Source organism: Hemiscyllium ocellatum, chromosome 23 (assembly GCF_020745735.1).
Source record: "Hemiscyllium ocellatum isolate sHemOce1 chromosome 23, sHemOce1.pat.X.cur, whole genome shotgun sequence".
In the NCBI taxonomy this organism is placed as follows: Eukaryota; Metazoa; Chordata; class Chondrichthyes; order Orectolobiformes; family Hemiscylliidae; genus Hemiscyllium; species Hemiscyllium ocellatum.
In genome coordinates, this window is record NC_083423.1 from 20,998,442 (window position 1) to 21,021,177 (window position 22,736).

Consider the following 22,736-nt stretch of genomic DNA (forward strand, 5'->3'; position numbering starts at 1 on the left):
CTCCATGGCCTTGGTCTTGGCTCTGCCCTCTGCAACTGGATCCTCAGCTTTCTGCTCCACAGACTACAATCGGTGAAGATGGGCAACTATATCTCCTTCACAATCACACTCAATACAGGAGCTCCCACAAGGATGTGTCCTCAGCACCTTACTGCACTCCCTGTACACCCACAACTGTGTTGCCAAATTCAGAATGAATGCCATCTACAAATTTACTGACAGCACCACTGCAGTAGAACGGATATCTAACAATGAAGAGTCAAAATACAGAAGGGAGATGCAGGGCTTGGTGACATGGTGCAATGAGAACAACCTCTCTCTCAACTTTGGCAAAACTGAAGAACTGATTGTTGACTTCAGAAAGAAAGGAGGTCAACATGCCCTTATCTACATCAACGAAACTGAGATTGAGAGGTTGGAATTCCTCGGAATGATGACAACTGATATCCTGTCCTGGACTTCCCACATAGATGTGACTGTCAAGTAGGCACAACAATGCATCTTCTTCCTCAGGTGGCTCAGAAAATTTGGCATGTCTATAAGGACCCTCACCAACTTCTAAAGATGAACCATTAAAAGCATACTGTTATGGTTCTGTTTGCCGAGCTGGAAATTTGTGTTGCTGACGTTTCGTCCCCTGTCTAGGTGACCTCCTCAGTGCTTGGCAGCCTCCTGTGAAGCGCTTCTGTGATCTTTCCTCTGCCATTTGTAGTGGTTTGAATCTGTGGATGAGTGCCATGCCTCTAGGAATTCCCTGGCTGCTCTCTGTTTGGCTTGTCCTATAATAGTAGTGTTGTCACAGTCGAATTCATGTTGCTTGTCATCTGCGTGTGTGGCTACTAAGGATAGCTGGTCGTGTCGTTTCGTGGCTAGTTGGTGTTTATGGAGGCGGAGCGTTAGCTGTCTTCCTGTTTGTCCTATGTAGTGTTTTGTGCAGTCCTTGCATGGGATTTTGTACACTACATTGGTTTTGCTCAATGTAGTGTACAAAATCCCGTGCAAGGACTGCACAAAACACTACATAGGACAAACAGGAAGACAGCTAACGATCCACATCCATGAACACCAACTAGCCACGAAACAACACGACCAGCTATCCTTAGTAGCCACACACGCAGATGACAAGCAACATGAATTCGACTGGGACAACACTACTATTATAGGACAACCAAGGGAATTCCTAGAGGCATGGCACTCATCCACAGATTCAATCAATAAGCACATTGACCTGGACCCAATATACCGACCACTGCAGCGGACAGCTGGAACTGACAACTGGAAGCGGCAGATTCAAACCACTACAAATGGCGGAGGAAAGATCACAGAAGCGCTTCACAAGAGGCTCCCAAGCACTGAGGATGTCACCTAGACAGGGGACGAAACGTTTGCAACACAAATTCCCAGCTCGGCGAACAGAACCACAACAACGAGCACCCGAGCGACAAATCTTCTCTCAAACTTTGAAAGTAAACTGTCCAGGTGCATGACGGCCTGGTATGGCAACTACTCTGTCCAGGACTGTAAGAAACTACAGAAGGTGGTGTGTACAGCTCAGACTATCACACAAGCCAATCTTCCATCCATGGATTCCATTTACATGGCTCACTGCCATAGGAAGGCTGCCAACATCAAAGACCCATTGCACCCTAGTAATGATCTCCTATAAACTCATCTGTCAGGCAGAAGATACAGAATCCTGAACACATGCCCCTGCAGGTTCAGGAACAGCTTCTTCCCAGCCACTGTTAGACTGATGAGTGGACTCTCGAGGCTCAAATAATGCTGATCTTGCCTAGCGCACACCTTGTACAATGTAACCTGTATATCTCTTTGGTTTTTTTTACAACCTCTGATCTATACATTGTTGCTTACTGTGACCTGCCTGTGCTGCTCATAACCAAAGCTTTTTACCATGTTTCAGTACAAATCAATTAATCAATAACTCTGGTTACACACTAGATTTTGCCTAACCCCCGGTGCTTTTATCAATCGCCTGCCAGATTTGGGAACAGTTGTGTGATGGCTATATTATTTGATTGGCCTGGGCTAGTGAGTGCACCAACGAATCAGACATTGTATTTAACCCCTTTGGGTTTAAATCTTGCTTGTACAGAAGGGTTGAAGGGATCCTCACTTTCTGACAAAGGATGGATGTTATTAGGATTTGGATCAATCATGTTTTGATCATGGTCTGACTGGATGATGGATTACTGTTCTGAGGGCTTCCCTCAATTTATTTGCCAGTAAGAACATTTCCTAAGCACTGCTCCAATACTTGGCTCCAGCCACTTTTGATAAACCAAATTCCTTTGGCCCCTCTCCAGATGTTTAATTAAATTCATGAATCACATTGCACTGTGAAACACATTATAGCTCAGTATTAAACACATTTAGCCAGTTGTTTGGACAAAGCATACTACCCAAAACTCCGCCTGCTCATGTTGGCTGGGATGAATAGTGTGTGTCGCCTCAGGCTGCAGCTTTCATGATGTCATCACACTGGGTTATGGGGAACTCAGCGCATGGACACACTTCTAAGCAGTAATTCAACGATCTCTCCCCACACTTATATTGTTCAAAGAACAATTCTGGTTACTAATGTCCTCCAGGCCCACCTCTAAGCATTCTTACAACATGGCAGCATCAGTAAACTAAAAACAAAGCTCCCTTCAATTGGACCAATGGGGGAAAGGTACCCTCTAGCATTCAGCACTGGCAAGAAAATTGGTACAAAGCTGAGCAGTACAGTCTGCCACGTTTCAATGCTAAAGCGGGATAAGAGACCTCCTTTAAATCCTGCTTCCCACCCACCTCAATCCTTTCTTCCTTTCCTGGAGCTGGGGTGAAAGTTATCCAGTAGTGAGCTGAAAATGTGTTACTGGTTAAAGCGCAGCAGGTCAGGCAGCATCCAAGGAACAGGAAATTCAACGTTTCGGGCAAAAGCCCTTCATCAGGAATGAGGAAAGTGTGTCCAGCAGGCTAAGATAAAAGGTAGGGAGGAGGGACTTGGGGGAGGGGCGATGGAGATGAGATAGGTGGAAGGAGGTCAAGGTGAGGGTGATAGGCCGGCGTGGGGTGGGGGCGGAGTGGTCAGGAAGAAAATTGCAGCTTAGGAGGGCAGTGCTGAGTTCGAGGGAATCGACTGAGACAAGGTGAGGGGAGGGGAAATGAGGAAACTGGAGAAATCTGAGTTCATCCCTTGTGGTTGGAGGGTTCCCAGGCGGAAGATGAGGCGTTCTTATCCAATCCCCCTTCACAATGATGACCTTACAACTGTAGGCACAGTCTCTGTTTAAGCATTAGAATTCGAGGCACACTCCTCCCCTCCCAACTACAAGAGTAGTAATCAGTTCTCCAACTGGAGTTGCCTAACACTAATCCACCCAGCCCTCACACTGTGCATCCTACTGCTATCCTGAATTGGCGTGGCCCCTGGAGGTGGCTATTAATTGCCTGCCTCTGAGAAGATTGTGGACGGATGTTGGATAACACACATTGGAAGGCATTGAATGGCAAGGTCAAAATGTTTCTAACTCATGGTTAAAATCTGAAATGGTAGGTTTCTATCCAGAGAGATCAACTTATCAAGAAAGAAAAAAAAGGAAATCAGAAATGGTGGGTGGTACTAATGCATTAGTGTTTTAACATAGGGAAACATTGTCAGAAGCTTCAAGGGAGCACGATTAATCAAAATTTGGCCCAATGCAAGATAAGGAAAAATGAAAGCAGATAATCAAAAGGTTAGTCAAACAGCAAGGTCTGAAGTTAAAACAAAGAATATGCTGGAAATATTTAGCATCTCCAGAAGCATCTGATGAGAGAGAAACAGAATTAATATTTCAGGTTGATAAATACTGATGAAAGTCATAAACTTGAAAAATTAACCCTACTCCTTTCTGCAAGACCTTTGTGGTACTTTCAGCATTTTATGGATTTTTTTCTAATTTCTAGAAATTGAGAATGTGCGTTTAAGTTGGATTTTAAAATTCATTTTAAAGGACAAGGAATGTGAGGAAGCATTTGGCTTCGGACCTTAACAGCTGAAGGCATGGAACAGAACGAGCATTTAATAGAGCGACAGATGGACAGACACACAGGGAGGGACGGAGAGAGACAGACATGGATTTGGGACACAGGCTGTTGAAAGGAGTTATTTCTGACAATGCACATGGATCTGTTGCGTGTGGAGAGATAAGCCACTTCTGCTGAAACTTTGTACCTCCAAATACTGATCGCATAATGTAATTTAGGATATCTATCAGTACAATAAGCATGATGTATTTGAACTTGCAAAAATAATTTGATGTAATAAATTAATTAATAATATGGTGAATATATTTCCTCTGAGATGGTCCTAATTAATCTCATGAAATTCACCCCACTGACAAACTTCCCAGAGTCATCACAAAAGTTAAAGCTTTTAAAGTAAGTACACAGAACTCCTGATTTTACCTAATCTCCTCTTTCTCCGGATACTTCCACTAATTTGCAAGAAACAAAAGAAGGAAGATTCCCTTATAAAAGGTCTCTGACTTATCACTTAGAATCACAGCTTGTAACAGCTGCTGAAGGAAAGATGAGGAGAGTTTTTGTCAGGTTTAAAATGGGGGGTTTGATTGCAGCTAATAAAGAGCATCTATGCTCATGGAGATCAAAACACTGCTTCCCATCCTATTCCCAGCCCAAGCACTTCAGTTACCTGAGAGCCAATTACACCACTGATGGCAGACATTGATAACAGCTCACTAGTCCATAGACACCAATTGATTTCTCATTGCTACCCAGCTGCATCCATACAAAAAAAAACCCCTCCGCTCCAATTCATCCACAAAAGTTATAGGTTTTAAAATAAGAATACAAAATTCTCAAATTTACCTAATTTCAGACCCAGGTTGACTGTTGCACAATTCTTGCCATAAGTGTCAGGTTATTTGCAAGTCAAAACATGCAGAAATCCTTTAAAATACTTGTTTTAAAACCACTTCCCCCATTGCAGCCCACAATTTACAAAAATAAAAAGATGTGGATGTTATACATTTTTGAATTAGGAGTACAAAACTGGAGGTAGTATTCAAGATGTGCCCTCACCATGACCAATAACAACAGCAATACATCCCTATGCTTATATTCCATTTCCCCTTGCAATAAAGGACACTATTTCATTTGCCTTTCTCTTCACATGCTGGTACCTCCAAACTAACCCTGAGTGATGTTTTTATCAGGACACCCAGATCCCTCTGTATCGCAGTTTTGAAATCTCTCTCCACTTAAATAGTACTCTGCTTTTCCATTCTTCTTGCCAATGAGGACAAGTTCACAATTTCCCATATTATATTCTACCAGCCAAACAACAGCACATTCATTTCACCCATCCATGTCCCTGAGTAGGCTTCATCATAACTTACTTTCCAACCTATCTTTGTATCATCCGCAAATTCAGCAAGCAAATATTTGGTCCCTTCAACCAAGTCATTGAGACTGATTGTAAATACATGTCCTAATACTGTGTCATTCCCATTTGCCCCATCCTGTCAACCCAAAAACAACCTTTATATACCAGGTAGCTAGTCTCAGTCCTCTGTGTAGAGTAGTTGGTCTTGATAATTTCAATAGTTTCAGTGCACGAGTCTTGGATATTGGGTAGCTGGTCTCACTGAATGTAATGGGACACACACCAGCTTGCTCTACATGGTAACAAGAAGAAAATATTTTAATCAACCAATAAACACTTCAATTTGGAAAGTTGTTCTTGAATATTACTTGAAAACTCCAGAACATTCTTGCGTTTAATTATTCAGCTCTGGCTTGCCGCCCTGTATATACAACGTTTTGCATCCTGTCCACAGCACCATCATCACAGGAACCATATTCCGTGGTATATTACAGTCTTTCACTATTCCCCTGATCCTACTGCATCCAGTTATCTATCTAACAGTTTACTGAAGAACTTATTCCTCAGCCTGTTCCTCCCCTCAGATGGTGATGAACAACTTCTTCTCATTTTCAATCTAATTTGAGCTTGTTTAATGCAGTAACAGATGGACAGAACTGATTTCACATGGTTCACCTTTTGCATTATAGCCAAGAGGCAAGATTTCTCAGTAGTGGCACAAAAATCAGTCCTGAAATCTCAACACTTCCTTGTTGGGAAAGGCATTCTTGTCTGGACCACCTGAACACATCATTATCTATCTAATAGCTATGCATTTTGGCATTTCTTTACTGTAATTTAGCTTGGCAATAGGCATCTCATGAAGATCCAAATTTAACTCAGCAACATCTAATTATTTCCAGCTTCTCTCTAAATTCTCTCTGATATACAAGAAATGATTCAAGAAGATTAGGCCTCCATAAAGCAGGGGCTTACTGTGGTGAGAATGTTGCAAATTAAATCACAGATCTTTGATCTTTGCTTGAGTTAAACAACTATCCTTGAAATCGGTGTCTCGATGGACCCTTCCTCTCTAATATTTGTCTTTTACCCTGTACAATGTGTTTCATCCCTTCAGCTCCATGTTCAAACCCAACGCTGCAGTATTAAATCAAAACTCTATCCCCCAACTGGTAGATGTCAAAGGGTCTTTGACCAAAGCCATAATTTGACTGAAAAGCATAGATAGCCTCTAGTTCAAGCTGTTTTCTTTATTAAGTACAATGGACACGGTAAATAATCACTTACTGAAAATAAGGTACTCTCCCTAGAGATCTTTTGTAAATTTGTTAGACCTCCCATTGTAAGAGAACACGTTTTTCTCTGCTGGCCTTTCTTCCCACTTTGCGGCACACTCTGGTCTCCTGGGTAGAGGAGATGGAGCATGAATGAGAAGCTGGCATCTTCCTGGCCTTGCTCCTTCTCTCACCTGTTACTGGAATGACAGATTGGAGTAATAGCTTTGCCAGATAGTAAATATGACACCATATGGAGATGCTTGGCAAGAATGAAGGATGCTTTCATGGTATGTGAGGTAGTAAACAGGAATTAATATTGACTGAAATTAACGGGGACACAGAGCAACAGCATGTAACAGTTAGAAATGATTGAACTGTGGTATATTCAGAACAGATTTTAGCTTTCATTGGTCAATTTGCCTGATTTGACATCTATACAAAATCTGGTAGTCCACAGTTAATTGCTAACTGCTGCATTCTCTGGGGCAATGTCTCTATCAATCAGTGTCCACTTGCTAAACAATCAGAGCTCTTTTTTCATATACTATAAATATTGGGTTTTTTTTCCCTTTATTGGTATTCTTGCAAATTGTCCTGATGACTGAAAGATGAAAAGCTTTGACACAATATGACTTTTTCTACAATTCTCAAGGTTTGTACGGCCAAATGACAACTTGAAAGGACATGCATCTGATCAGCAAATGAGGAGAGAACAAGCTTGATAATGAGTCCCTGCAATTGGACAGCTGCAGGTTTTCAGTCTGTGCAGGAAGATAAGTTTCTGGTCTCAACTAACAAGCCATCATTCATAGGACCACATTTCAGTACAATTTTAAGACAAGCAGGATTAAGAGTGGAAAAAGAAAATTGTGATCTATACAAAGAGGGAAAACATGCTGCAGTATTGAGGGGCCACTGTGCTGTCAGAAGGTCACCACTGTGGAATACTGCACTGATGGTCAGTCAGCACTAAGGATGTGCTAATGGGTGGTGTGGTGCTACTTGAGGAAAAATGAAATATTCCAATAATTAATCCTCAACCAAAATCACATGTCTGTTTAAGCTTGCTGTGCAGAATCAGCTGTCACATTTTCTACATTACATTCCACAATAGTTTCTACACATTTAAAAATGTTTGTCTCTAAGGTAATTTGAGATGTCTTCTGGTCATGAAAGGATTCACAGAAATGTAAAAATGAAGTCTTCCCTATCCTTAAATCTTTCCTGTTCCCTGCTCGATGTCCTATGGTCCTTAGTGTTGATGACACTATTGGGTCTCTCCTTTGCATGGGAACTATACAAGCATTTCATTGCTGCAGTTCACAGAAACAGGAACAGCTTGAATGAGATGGGAGGCATAATGTTGGGATTTCATATAGACCAAAGAATTTGAAGTGATTGATTAAGAAAGCATTGGCCTTCTCAAATCAGGCAGGCAAGGCACAGTTGCAAACATGTGGCGATTAGACTGACAGTCCATAGACATAGTCCATTGAAACTGAAAAATGTGTTGCTGGAAAAGCGCAGAAGGTCAGGCAGCATCAAAGGGGCAGGAGAATCGAGGTTTCAGGTGTAAGCCCTTCTTCAGGAATGAGGAAGGTGTGTCCAGCAGGCTAAGATAAAAAGGTAGGGAGGAGGGACTTGGGGGAGGGGCATTGGGAATGCGATAGGTGGAAGGAGGTTAAGGTGAGGGTGATAGGCCGGACAGGGGTTGGGGGCGGAGAGGTCGGGAAGAAGATTGCAGGTCAAGAAGGTGGTGCTGAATCTGAGGGTGGGGACTGAGAAAAGGTGGGGGAGGGGAAATGAGGAAGGTGGAGAAATCTGCATTCATCCCTTGTGGTGGGAAGATTCTGCATTTTTCCAGCAAAACATTTTTCAGCTCGGATCTCCAGCATCTGCAGTCCTCACTTTCTCATAGTCCATTGAAATGCCACATCCCATGATGAACACTCCAGTGGTATTTGATGTCTATCTACATCCCCCTCACATCTGTCTGGGGCCTCTTTGCCTAGTTGTGGGTCAGTTCTTCTTGTTAAAAGATGAAGGGAAAGGTTGAGTATGGTGCAAGAGCAGGAAAGGTGGGAAGGTGTTCCCAGTGACTGAATATGAAAGACAGAGAACAGGAAGATTTAGTAGCTGTTGAAGGTAGGGGGGCATGTGCCTTTCAGTGGACATGATCCGTATGAATCAGAGGATTGTAAGCCATCACCTTTGATGAGAGGTGCATGAGGTGACAAGAGATAAAGGGATGATGCCTCTTTGAATGTGAGGTAGTAGAGAGAGAGAAGATGGTGCCATCTACCCATGGAGAATATTTCACATTGCATGGTGTCCCTTTCCAGAATGGAGAGTGCATGGACCCCTGCAGTTGCCTGGGTCAGGTGCCATGGCCTTTTGCTGCAGTCAGCCATGAAGATGACGGATCTTCTCTCCGTCATCAACACAGAAAACAGTGAACATGTGTTGAAAGTTTAGAGGGGGGCACTACAAATTGTTCCAGAGTGTGAAGTGGTGTCCCTTTGGACCTTGAATATACAGCTAATGCCTTGGAAGCTGGAAGAACCAAGCAATGGAGAGCACTTACACCTCACTAGCCTGATAACTGATTTATATGACCAACATCCCACTTCCAGAGCTAATTAGCTGGTAAGCACAACTACATGAGATAACATACCCTTGGCCATGGTAGAAATTATGAACTGAAGCTCTCTTGCCACTATTCTAACTTAAAATGGGAGAATCCCAATCTCAGTGTCTAACCTTCAGGATCTTGTACGTTTTAAGTGCTTAATTTGTCATTGTTCTAAACTTCCAAGAGTATAAAATAAATGTACACATCCTGTCATCATCGGACAACCCTCTCACACCAGGAAGCAATCCAGTGAACCTGGGCTGTGCCACCTTGACTGCAAGTAAATGTGGAGGGCAAAACTAGCATTCCAAGTGTGATCTTTGTGCAATTGTAGCAAGACTTCTTTGTTCTTGCAGTCCTTGTTCTTGTATTTTTAACTCCCTACCTAGAGGTTATAAAGGTTATTATATCATTTGCATTTTGAATTTCTGGCTGTACCTGCATTGTAAACTTCCTGCATTTCTTATATAAGTATATCCAAGTTCTTCTGAGTGTCAACATTTATAAATCTTAAGTACTCCTCTTTTCTTTTCTCACTATCAAAATGAATGACCTCATACTTCCCACATTTTAAGTCACCTTGATACCCAGTCATTGTAATAAGGTCAGCTACGTGGACATCTTTAGTTCCCTAACTGAGGCTTTTAACCTGGTCCAAACAGGGAACCCTGGTTGAGAGATAAGAACAGGAGTCTCACTGTTCACTCTGAGAGCTGGATCAGTGTAAATGTCTCCATGTGTAAATAAAGGGTGACTTGCTGAAGGGATACCCACCTCTGATGGTTATTTCAGTCTGTAGCTGTTTTCTACCTCTTTGCGACTTCCTGACAGCTTTCCTTCCAACTTAAGAGACATTACTCATATGAAGGCACAGCCCTGATACTTGAGCACTCCAGTCATAGGATCAGCCTGTAAATTGAAACTGCCTATTTACCCCTATTCTCTGTTTCCAGTCCAGAGAGGTGAGTCCTGAAATGGAGGCTGTCACAGGGAGGTGAGTTTTGGACTAGAGGCCTTCACAGGGAGGTGAGTCCTGAAATGGAGGCTGTCACAGGGAGGCAAGGCACCTGTGGACTGGAGGCGAGGCCTTGAGTTTTGCAGCACAGCTCAGTTGCGACTTGGCTCAGTTCAGTCAGGAGGCTCAGTGCTGGCACAGACTGAGGTGTAAGGACTGTAAATCAAGCACTTCATTTCCTTTTCATTCTTATGCTGGTCATTTATTTACTATTCTTTCAGTTTGTATCAAATACTTAAATATCTGTACCTAGGTATCTTGTACCTAAGTTGGCTCCATAAGTGGCAACATTGAAAACTTTTCACTGTGCTCATTTGAATGCATGTGGTAATAAAGCTAATTCAATCCAATTCCCTGGCTCACATGATTAAGGGGAAGTAGCAGTAAGGATGCTAAGGAGTTGGTGATTTGGAATACTGCTTCCCTGCTGCAATCACAAATTATCACTCTGCTCTCCTGTTCTACAGCTGAAGGGCTTATGCTCGAAACGTCAAATTCTCTATTCCTGAGATGCTGCCTGGCCTGCTGTGCTTTGACCAGCAACACATTTTCAGCTGTGATCTCCAGCATCTGCAGACCTCATTTTTTACTCTCCTGTTCTGCAACCAACTCTGCTACCTGGCTGACTCAAGACCAAGAGTTAACATCTCAAGGATTTCCCTGAGTTTCTGCTGTTTTGAGCCATGGTTGTCCGCTGTAAAAAGTACAACTTCTAAGTTAAATTTTTTCAGGAATATGTTTACAGGTTTGATGCAGTCAAGGAAAGGGTTGGTATGCTGGATCCTCTGCGCAATCCATGTGCTTTAATCCTCCATTATTTCTGGTTAGGCCTCAGCTGACATATTGTCTACAATTCTGGGCACTGCACTTTACAAATGATGCTAAAGTTTTCAAAGGGTGCAGAAAAGGTTTATTAGGATGAAATGAGGGAATGAGGCACTTCTGTTTGTGGTGAGGCTGGAGAAACTAGGATTGCTCTCCTTAAAGCATCACAGATAGAGAGAATAGTGAAGGAGGCATTTGGTAAGCTTGTCTTTATTGGTGAGTGCATTGAGTATAGGAGTTGGGAGGTCATGTTGTGGTCGTACAAGATATCGCTTAAGCCACTTTTGGAATACTGCTTTCAATTCTGGTTTCCCATGTTGCAAAACCAGAAAGGGTTCAGAAAAGGTTTACAAGGATGTTGCCAGGGTTGGAAGATTTGAGCTATAGGGAGAGGCTGAATAGGCTGGGTCTGTTTTCCCTGGAGTGTCAGAGGTTGAGGAGGAGGCCTTATAGACGTTTATATAATCATGAGAGGCATGAAGAGGTGAATAGCTGAGGTCTTTTTCCCTGGGTCGTGGAGTCCAAACCTAAAGGGCACAGGTGAGAGGGAAAAGGGAAGTTTGAGATGAGAGGGAAAAGACTTAAAAGGGAGCTGAAGGGCAACTTTTTCACACACAGTGTGGTGTGTGTATGGAATGAGCTGACAGAGGAAGAGGTGGAGGCTGGTACAATTACAACATTTTCAAAGTCATCTGGATGTGTACATAAATAGGAAGGGTTTGGAAGGATATGGGCCATATACTGGCAAATTAAATTAGACTAATTTGGGATTTCTGGTTGGCATGGATGAGTAGGATAAAAGGCTATGTTTCCATGCTGTAAATCCAAAGCAGAGCAGGTTAAGGTTAGACCTAATAGAGTTATTCAAAATTATGTTGTAAAGCAAGAAGAACCTGTTCCTGTTGTAAGTGGACCAGTAACCAATTCATTTAAAATACTTGACAGGGATAAGAGAATATTATAATAGTTTAAGATCCAGACTACATGATCTGAAAGAATGGCAGACGTGCGTTCGATAGGAACTCTCAAAGAGGAATGGAAGACTAATTTGCAATCCTAGGGGGAAAAGCTGGGATGTGTGACTAAATTAGATAGCTCTTTCAAAGAACTGACATAGCCAGGAAGTAGTGAATCCTTCAGTACTGTAAGATTCTATGTTTGCATAATGCCCTACATTCATTGCACTAATGCTCTGTTCCTATTGCACTTATGGTTATTGCACTACTGAATTTCCATTGAACAAAGTTGTGTTTTGTGTTCTGTTATTGCCCAGCTTCATTTGTGTGAATTCCTGATTTAAGCTATTTTGTATTCTGCTTTGAATGCTGAAATGCCTTGTGCTTGCTGAATACTCGGTTGCCCCATGTCTTTCTGGTGGTATTCCGTTTCTGTCAGATGTAGAAAGCTTAAATTTCCAGACTTGCCTCACCAGTGTGTTATGTCATTCGCCCCCGCAGGACTATTACTGCTATGTCATCTTTATAAACTGCATAGGGAGTCCCTGCAGCAGTCCTCCAGCAATAACTCACCAAAGATAAAAGATGATTCAGCAGTGGCACTTCAGCACCTCTTCAGTTTACCACCACTCACTGTTCTATCATTATTATTAATGGCAATCATTCCACAATTCTTTATCCAGAGACAGCATTGGGAATTAGCTGAGGTGTTTTATATTCCAACAAGCCAGAAACTATCAGGCCGTGGAGCACTGTAGTTCCCTGCTCCTGGAGACAAAGGATCACCAGAGACAGAGTAAGAGAGAGTGTAAATGAACGAACACCAGAGATGGTGAGACAATATGAATAGACATTGGTGCTCAGAGAAAAATGACAGCCATCAGTTTTATTCTACCTGCAGGAACAAGTTTTCTCTGAACCAGAGACTCTCATTGGCAAAATGGTCAAATTATAACTGAGCACATAAAGTTCTGGCAGTTTCACCGGTCAGCAAGTTAAGATATACGAATCAACATGTGATATAAAACCCAAATGCAGTTCCGTTTTTAAAAAATAAGTAACTGCGCACGTAGGACATGTCATTGGGTCTCTTAGAGAAATATAAATTCTTGCCCGCAATCTTAAACTATTCTTGCCCGCAATCTTAAACTCAATAAGGGCAGCACGGTGGCACAGTGGTTAGCACTGCTGCCTCACAGCGCCAGGGACCTGGGTTCAATTCCCGCCTCAGGCGACTGACTGTGTGGAGTTTGCACATTCTCCCCGTGTCTGCGTGGGTTTCCTCCGGGTGCTCCGGTTTCCTCCCACAGTCCAAAGATGTGCGGGTCAGGTGAATTGGCCAAGTTAAATTGTCCGTAGTGTTAGGTAAGGGGTACATGTATGGGTGGGTTGCGCTTCGGCGGGTCGGTGTGGACTTGTTGGGCCGAAGGGCCTGTTTCCACACTGTAAGTAATCTAAAAACAATTTGGAAAATAAAAATTGGGGGTAAAAATGACCGTGAAGCTGTCAGATTGTTGCAAAAATTCAGCAGTTTTATTAATGTCTTTTAGGGAAGGAAACCTATAGTCCATTGATGATTTTAGTTCCAGATCCGACTCTTAACTGTCTGAATTGGGCTAGCAACACCAGTTTGTTGGTGTCAAGATTTCTTGCAACAATTCAAAGAGAAAACTCACTACCACCTTCACAAGGGATTAGAGGTCATTAATAATTGGCAACCTTGATGGAGGGTTACCAAGAAAAAAGTGAGAACACTTCACTGAGTACATTGGGAAGATAATGGGTGACAGCTAACAGTAGGAATTAAAACTGAGGAAAGGCAGATTAAAAAAATAGTCAGTTATAACACTTTGAAGGAGAACTTTCAAAGCAGACAGGGATTTTTGAGTGGAGTGGAATGTGCAAAGAGATTAATTATTTATCAATGTTCTGCACAGAATGTCTAAATCACAAGTTGGGCATCAGTCATTGCCATTGATCACATGCACATCCAATGAAGGTTTAGACACTTGGTTGGCACACACCATCATGGCAGGGGATGGAAATTGCAAAAAATAAATTTGTGGGGGAGGGCAGGGTGAGACAGTCCATGTGAGGGATAAACATACTGTGGAAGGAGGTGTAGACAGATGTGCACCTTGGCAAAACAATGCAAGGATGCCATGAGCATACATATAGTATCAAAGTGAGTGAGCGCTATGACAGTGAGTAAAAAGCCCAGAAATACAATGCAGCCCTGGTCCAATCCATGAGCTGTGTGCTTGCCCATGAGTACACAGTGTCCTTGCTGCAGCATTATGATGAGAGTTGCATCAAAGTGCAGAATTGTCCTGTAAATGGATTGGAAATGTGCCATGAGGGTTCTCTGGTATTGTGTTGATGGCAGTGTTGATGGACATGGGATGTATGGCTGGTAGCCAGGAATGTGCCCTGAGATGTTGCCCAGTTTTCCAATATGGCAGCATGTGGAGAGTTGAATCTGCCATGTCCTCACTCTGGCTCCCTTTTCAAGTTTTCCTGATGTCAAGCTTGTTTGGAGAACTTGATAAGGAGGGAGGCTGTAAATTAATTAGGTGTCCTGTGTTGTTAAAAAGGCATTTAATGAATGCTAATCCCATCAACATCTTGCTGCTGCCTAATGAGAATCTCGTCATACCTCTTGTGAAAAGCATAAACGGTAGCGTGAGTTGCTCCTTACGCTGAGATGGACCTCGCTTCATTTGGCACTTGATTCTGGCACACATCGCACCATAGCACATGGTTACTCAGACCCCTATCAGATTTTACTGGTAAAACTACACAAACAGAAGCACACTGACATGCGGAAAATGTATGACTGGACAGAGTGAGGAGAATGAAGAGTGAATGAATAGAGGAGGCTGAAAAATAGATAGAACTAGACAGAGACTGAAACAGAGCTTAAAGGAGGAAACAGGGAGGAGATGAATGGCTAGACTGACAATCTTACAGACATTAAAAAAAAGAAAGAGTATCAGACATAAAGAATTAGCAAGGAAAGCAAAGAAAGGAATGGAGAATAATTACATCTTTGGTCATTAAGTATTCAGTTCAGAGGAAGGAGGTGAATTAATCCCAAAGCATGCATAAAAATCTAATTCAATCTCTGAAATGTATATCAGACTGTACTGGGGATTCTTTAGAGCACAAACTGTTTATAAATCTCCCTAAATGACTTAAGACTGTAGATTGAAAAGCCAAGCTCGTAGCTGAAATACAAAGCTAAGTAATATGAAAGCTTCTGACCCATACAGAGCAGATCATCTCTCTGAGAGAAGTGACTGGAACTTCACAACAGCAATTCAAACAATGCTTGTTTGATTAGTAATGGATTAAATAGATTTGTTACACAATAATTAAATTATTTAAAGAATCTGAGCACATTGCAAACTGCATGAAAAGGACTTAATTCCCCAAACATCAGTGGCATATTAATAGTCAATATTTTGCGATAGACTGAGGCTTGTTGTCCACTTTACAGAATCTTAGAAACTTATGGCAGGGAAGTAGACCAATCAGTCTAGGAACTGACCATATAAACCTCTATGAATATATAAGAGAAAAAGATTAGAAAAGACAAATCTGGGTTCTTTTGACTCAGAAGCCAGAGAAACTATAACAGGGAGCAAAAACTTGATAGAATTGACCACTTACTTTGGTCTGTCTTCACAAAAGAGGGCACAACTAACCTCCCAGAAATGTTAGGGAACTAAGGGTTTAGTGAGAGGGTGGAACTGAAGGAAATCAGTATTAGTAAGAAAATGGTGCTGGGGAAATTAATGGGGCTAAAGATGGACAAATCCCCAGGGCCTGATAATCTATATCCCAGAGTACTGAAGGAAGTGGCCCTGGAAATATTGAACACTTTGGTGATCATCTTCCAAAGTTCTATAGGCTCTGGAGCAATTCTACAGATTGGAATGGTGGTACATGTAATCTGACTATTTAAAATAGGAGGGAAAAAAAATCCCAGAAAATTACAGACCAGTTGGCATAACATCAGGAGTGGGGAAAATGCCAGAGTCTGTCATAAAATATGTGATAACAGAACACTTTGAAAGCATTAATGGGATTGGACAAAGGCAGCATAGGTTTATGAAAGGCAAATCATGCTAAACAAATCTACTGAAGTTACTTGGAGGATGTAACTGGTAGAATAGTAAGGGAGAACCAATGCAGGTGATGCATTTGGATTTATAAAAGGCCTTTAATAAGGTTCTGTATAAAAGGTAAGTGTGCAAAGCTAAAGCACATGTGATAGGAAGTAACATATTGGCATGGACCAGGAAGAAAGTTGACAGTTAGGAAGCAGTACATGGGAATAATAGGTCTTTTTTCCGAGTAGCAGACAGTGACTAGTGGGATACTGCAAGGATCGGTGCTTGGCCCCAACTGTTCACAATACATATATAAATGACCTGGATGAGGGAACTAAATGCAATATTTCCAAATTTGCTGACATCATAAAACGAGGCAGGATTATGAATTGTGAGAGGGACCCAAGGAGACGTATGGTGATTTTGACAGGTTGACTAAGTGGGCAAACACATGAAGTTATACACTTGGGTGTGAAAAACAGAAAGGAAGAGTATTATTAAATGGTGGCATATTGGGAAGTGTGGACGTACAAAGCGATCTGGGTATCCTTGCACACCAGTCAATGAAACAGTAGGAAGGTACAGCAAACAGTTGGGAAGGCAAGGGATATATTGGTCCTCATTGAAAGACAGTTTGAATTCAGAAGTAGAGATATCTTACTGGAGTTGTCACAGCACCTTGGTGAGACCACAGCAGGAGTACTGTATGCATTTGTGGTCTCCCAAACTAACAGAACATATGATTGCCATAGAGGCCATGCAGGGAAGTTCACCAGCCTAATACCAGGGATGGCAGGACAGTGCTATGTGGGCCTGCATGCACTAGAGCTTAGAAGAGGTGATAGGTGATCTGATTGGAATGTATAACATTCTGACAGGACTGGACAGACTAAATGCAGGGAGGCTATGTTCCCGGGATCGGAAATCCATAACTAGAAGATACAACTGCAGAATTCAGGGTAGTCTCCATTTAGGAGAGAGATGAGGAAAGATTTCTTCACTCAAAGAGAAGTGATCCCATGGATTTTTTGACCAAAGAAGGCTGTGAAGGCACAGTCCCTGAATATATGCAAAAAGGAGACAGATAAATCTTTAGATTTTAAAGACATCAGTGGGAATGTGGAGAAATAGTTTCTGCTTGATTTTGTAATTTGTTGAAGGTACAGTTTTTATGCTGAAGTTACACACAAGTTTCCATATAAGTTCCACCCCCAACACAATGGAAGATAGTTGTGAATGATGGAGGCTAATCAATGCAACCACTGGACATTACTTTAAGAGTACCGTGCCATTACCTTCAGCTGTTTTATAAATGACCTTTCATCCATCATGAGGTCAGAAGTGGGGATATTAACTGATGATTGTATTGTTCCATTGTTAACTTTTCAGATGATGGTAAAATCTGTGCTTACAAGTCACAAGTCCCGGATGACATTCAGGCTTGGGCTGGTCAATGGTAAGTTGGGGGAAGACAGTTGGAGAATGGCAATGATATTGTACTAGTAACACACAACCTCTGGGGCCATAGGCTTAAAACCTGCATTGGCCACTGGTGGAATTTAAATTAAATTAAATTTAGATAAATAAAGCTGAAATTGAAGGCTACTTTCAGTGATGAAGACCACTGACTACAATTAAAATCCATCTGTTCATTAAAATCCTTTAGGGCAGGAAATCTGCATGCTTATCTGTCTGGCCTGTGTATGACTCAAGAGCAACAGCAATGTGCTTGATTCTAAACTGCCCTCTAAAATGGCTTAGCAAGCCACTCAGTCAATTAGGAATGTCCAACAAAATACTGATTTTTGACAGCAATACTCATATCCTATCAAAGCTTAAAAATACTAACAATCCTGACTAACAAATGCTAAGCAGTGAGCATATTCAACAAAAGAGAAATTAATCGCTTCTGCTTTGCATTCAATGATATTAGGAATGTCAAATCCTCCACCATCAACATTTTTTGGCCACTAGTGACCAGAAACCTAATTGGATTAGCCATAAAATACTGTGGCTACAAGACCAATTCAGAGGCTGAGTATGAAAGCAAGTTTCTCATCTCCTTATTTAAAGTCTGTCCACTATTTTTAAGATACTGCTCAGAAGTATACCCTCCACTTGTTGCATCGGTATAACTCCAACAAAACGTAAGAATCTCAATGTCATGCAGAACAGAGCAACTCATTGAACTGGGCATCAACTACCAGGTTAAACATTCACTCCTTCCACTAATGCTGATATTGGCAGCAGTACCATAAATAATAACCACTCAATAGCATTGAGAGCATAAATACACCTAAGGGCTAGATTTACTAGTTATCTTTCAATTTAGTATTCTGTGTTCATTGCTCATAATATGGTATCCTCTACATTGGTGAGACAGAAAGCGGACTGGGTGATCCCTGCTTTGTGGAAGACTGCTGCTAAATCTGTAACCATGATCCTAAAGTTCCATTATCATTTTAATTCACCACCTTGTTCTCATGATCACATCTTTGTCCTCAGTCAGTTGCTTTGCTCCACTGAAGCTCAGCACAAGCCTGAGGAACAGCACCTCATCTTCTGGTGAGGCACTTACTGCCATTCCAAGACTCAACAATGAGTTCAACAACTTCGCTACATGAACTCTGTTCTACATTTTGTATTTTTTTTGCCAAGTGCCAGTTTCCATTTTATTTTCATTTATATCTTTTAAGATGGAGCTGTTCATTAAAATTTAGTTAGAGTCATATAGCAAGGAAACAGTGCTCCATTCCAAGCCTTCTCTGTTCCAAGGAAGACAAATTCAGTCTATTCACGCAACATCCTGGCAAATGTCCTGCGAACCCTCTCTAGTGCAAACATATTCTTCCGATAGTGTGGTGATTTGAACTGCATAATGTATCCTATCTGCGGCCCAATCAATACTCTTAAAGTTGCAAAAAAAATTCCCTGCTCCCATATTCTATATCCTGTCTAATAAGGCAAGTATCTGACATATCTTCTTAACCACTTTATCTACGTGTTCTGACATTTTCAGGGATCTGTAGACTTGGATATAAAAGTCCCTGTGTTTCCCAGTACTCCCTAGGAACCTAGCATTCATTGTGTAAATCCTCCACTTATTAGACCTCCCAAAACACATCACCCACAGTTGTTAGGATTAAATTTCTGCCCAATTTACCAGCTGATCAATATCAGACTGCAGTTTGAAACCATTCACTTCACTATTAACAACACCATCAATTTTCATGTTATTTGCAAAATTACTAAGCATATCTTTTACATTCATATCCAAGTCATTAATGCACGTTACAGACAGGAGGGGTCCCGACATGATCCCTGTGGTACACTGTTGGTCACAGGTTTCAAGTCAACCTCCACCATCACCCTTTGCCTTTTATTTGCAAGCCAATTTTGAATCCAGTTCGTCACCTAGCCTTGTCCCATAGGGCCTTTCCTTTTGGATCAGCCTTACATATGGGACGTTGTCAACGGCCTTACTGACATCCATATAAAACACATCAATTGCACTAACCTCGTTGTTGCATTTAGTTGTCTTTTCAAAAAGCAATTAAAATAGGCAGGCAGGATCTCCCTTCTGTTGACAAGACTATCCCTGATCATTCCAGATGAGGTGCTTTTGCCCAAAATGGCGACTCTCCTGCTCCTCGGATGCTGCCAGACCTGCTATGCTTTTCCAGTACCACGCTCTCGACTCTAATCTGCAGCATCTGCAGTCCTCACTTTTGCCTACCCCTGATCATTCTCTGCTTTCCAAGTGTTGATTAATCCTGTCCCTCAGATTTTGTTTGAGTAATTTCTCTGACGTTAGACTAACTGGTTTGTAATTATTTGGCCTATTCCTGTTACCCTTCTTGAACAAAAAAAACCACATTAGCTATGCTCCAGTCATCCGGCACTTCACTTGTGGCCGGCGAAGTATTAATTATCTCCGCCAGGACCCCAGCAATCTCCTCCCTTGCCTCCCAAAGCTGTTGTCAAAACCATAAAGAAAATCACTTAAAAATTGCACTCTGTATCGAATGTAATCACAAAAGTGTTAAGACTCTGATCGGCAAAGTTCTGAGCAAGTCATGATACATTGAGAAATGAAAAATGGACTAATTGAACCATGCAGAGATCCAGTACTTAAAAATTGTTAGACTTTAGATAACCACAAGGAAGTTGTTATCCTTGTAACAGTAAAGATTGTTAAAATGCTCTGCCTAGTTAGGAAGCTGTGAAATGAGGTAAGAGCGTATCAACCTCATTAAGTGGTCACTGTCAATGAAAGGAAGCAACAGCAATGAAGCACAAATCTGAAGCCCCTTGAATAACAATGATGTAAAACAAGCCCATGGCACAAATGTGGAAAGATAGTTAGGTAATTACTGACCAATCAGATGGACAGGACTGGGATTTTACCTAATGTGACACTGTGGACACTGTGTATAATAAGAACTTGTAAGACACTTGCACATAGCATCAATAAGCAGAATAAGTACAAACGATGAACCTCAACCATGAGGCACAGCACTGCAGTAAACTGGATGTTAAGGAAAAGTGCATTACTGCAAGGGTTAGGCAACACAACCACAACAGATCATCATTAATGAAACCACTGATCTGTTACGCATACCACTGCTCAGCACTTTCCAAACAGAACACCGAGATATACATCGATTGTGCCTTGAGGAGCATCAAGTTGGCGAAGGGTGCTCTTTCGTCTTTTTGAAACTTGTTGGTCTTCCAAAACAGGGATATGACCTCAAATGAGTGTCACAGACTTGCACATTTCAAGCTCCATGATTACACGCTGAAGGATGCACTGAAGCCTGGGGCAGCTGCTGACAAGGTTCAGTGGGGAAAGATCACTGCCTGAGGTCTTTCTGCTGAGGTTAAATGAGGTCAGTTCAGTTATTTGACCCTCCTAGTGCCTCAAATGCTGGTAGATATAGTCTTGTTAAGTACGAGGTGCCTTTGATTTGTTCGGACAGAGTCTAACCCCAATGTTTGTTTGCTTCCTTGATATGCTACTGTACAGAACCAATCATTGTTTGTGGTTATGTACATGCATAATTTTTTTTGGGAATAAAGTATATTTTTGCAATAAAACATCAGCACAGTACTTTCTAGATGATTTTAGTGGTCATGAAATGGAGTAGCCATCCTTACCTTGCCGTGCATTGTACTGTCTCATTTGTACCTCCTCCACACATTCTGCAGCAAACCAGCCAGTTCGACCTTTCACTGTTCCTTCCCAGAATCCTCCCTCACCGATGCTTAGCACTGCAAGAGTGAAACAGGTGAATTGTTAGCTTTAGGGGTACCTTGAACTGAAATAAATCTGAATTGGGTCAATATATTGTCACTACCCTCCTCATTGTCTGGAGTCACTGACTGCATGCTTCATATTTAGAGTTACACACACCGCACTCTGACAAGTCATTTGGGTGAATACACGTCAGAGGGAGAATCCAGTTAAAAAAAAGGCAATAATACTTGGAAATGAATGTAGTGGAGCTCCATTTTGAAGTACATTAGATGAACTGGACCAGTACATATTATTCACAATTTGTATTGGCTTTTCCATCCATAACACAATTGGCAATATTAGATTTCTAAATATGGTGTGGACAGCAATCGACAGTCATTTTTAGAAAAAAATTCCTTCACAGTATCGGTTCATTCCTGGAAATATCAGTAGTTCTACTGTATCCCTAAATATCCAGAGAAGGTGATGGTAAGCGATCTTCTTTGATCACTGCAGTCCAATCAGGGCAGCTGTTATGAAGGGACTTCAGGGATCTTAACTCAGTGACAATAAAGGAACAGAAATAGAGCTCGAGCTTTATGAATCAGGCTGAAATTACTCCTGGACAAGTTAGATCCTAGAATGAAATCTGACTTGATAAATCATGCCAAAAAAAATTACATGCAGTCTTTTACTGAAACATAAGCATGCTAGGATGTAGATTGGATCTAACAATGAAATAGACGTTGATAGCACAAGCAAAATAAAAATAACTTAAACAAACCAAGCTATCTAAATATAACATAGATTGTAAGATTTTAAAACAAAATTCCATCTCCCCAATACCATCACATTACAGTTAATCAACATTCAGAGAACTTCCTTTCCCTGTCAAATTTGTATGTTTGACTTCACTGCTTTTTCCGAGTTTTGGTCTTGTGAGCTGGGAGGTTTTCTTTTCCTTTAACTACTCTCATGGCTGAGATCTTTCTCAGCTTTAAAAAAAACCGAATCAGGTTTCTAACTAAACACTCACTGTTTGCAAGTTTCACAAACTAGAACAGCTTATTTTCCTGACTGCTCTGAGCAATCTCTTTTCTGTTCCTGAAAGGAACTGTCTGACCTCAATCAGGCCTACTTCAGAATGCCCAAAAAACTTTCCAATCTTTGGGTTATCTGAAGCTAAAAATCAATCCTTGATTATTCTGAACCCCAACAATTATTTCTTTCAATTATTTCTCTATCCTGCTGTAAAACCACACAACACAAACAAACTTCCATTAACACT

The 22,736-nt window shown here is 41.5% G+C and overlaps 1 protein-coding gene across 1 annotated transcript in view; it reads right to left on the reverse strand.

The window, feature by feature from the left end:
* The window catches only part of shank3a (SH3 and multiple ankyrin repeat domains 3a), a 994,510-nt gene that overhangs the window by 339,182 nt on the left and 632,592 nt on the right, over positions 1-22,736 (reverse strand). The window contains exon 13 of the mRNA XM_060842760.1: positions 21,370-21,483. Within this exon, the coding sequence (XP_060698743.1) occupies positions 21,370-21,483 (114 nt within the window). The remainder of the gene's footprint in view (positions 1-21,369; positions 21,484-22,736) is intronic.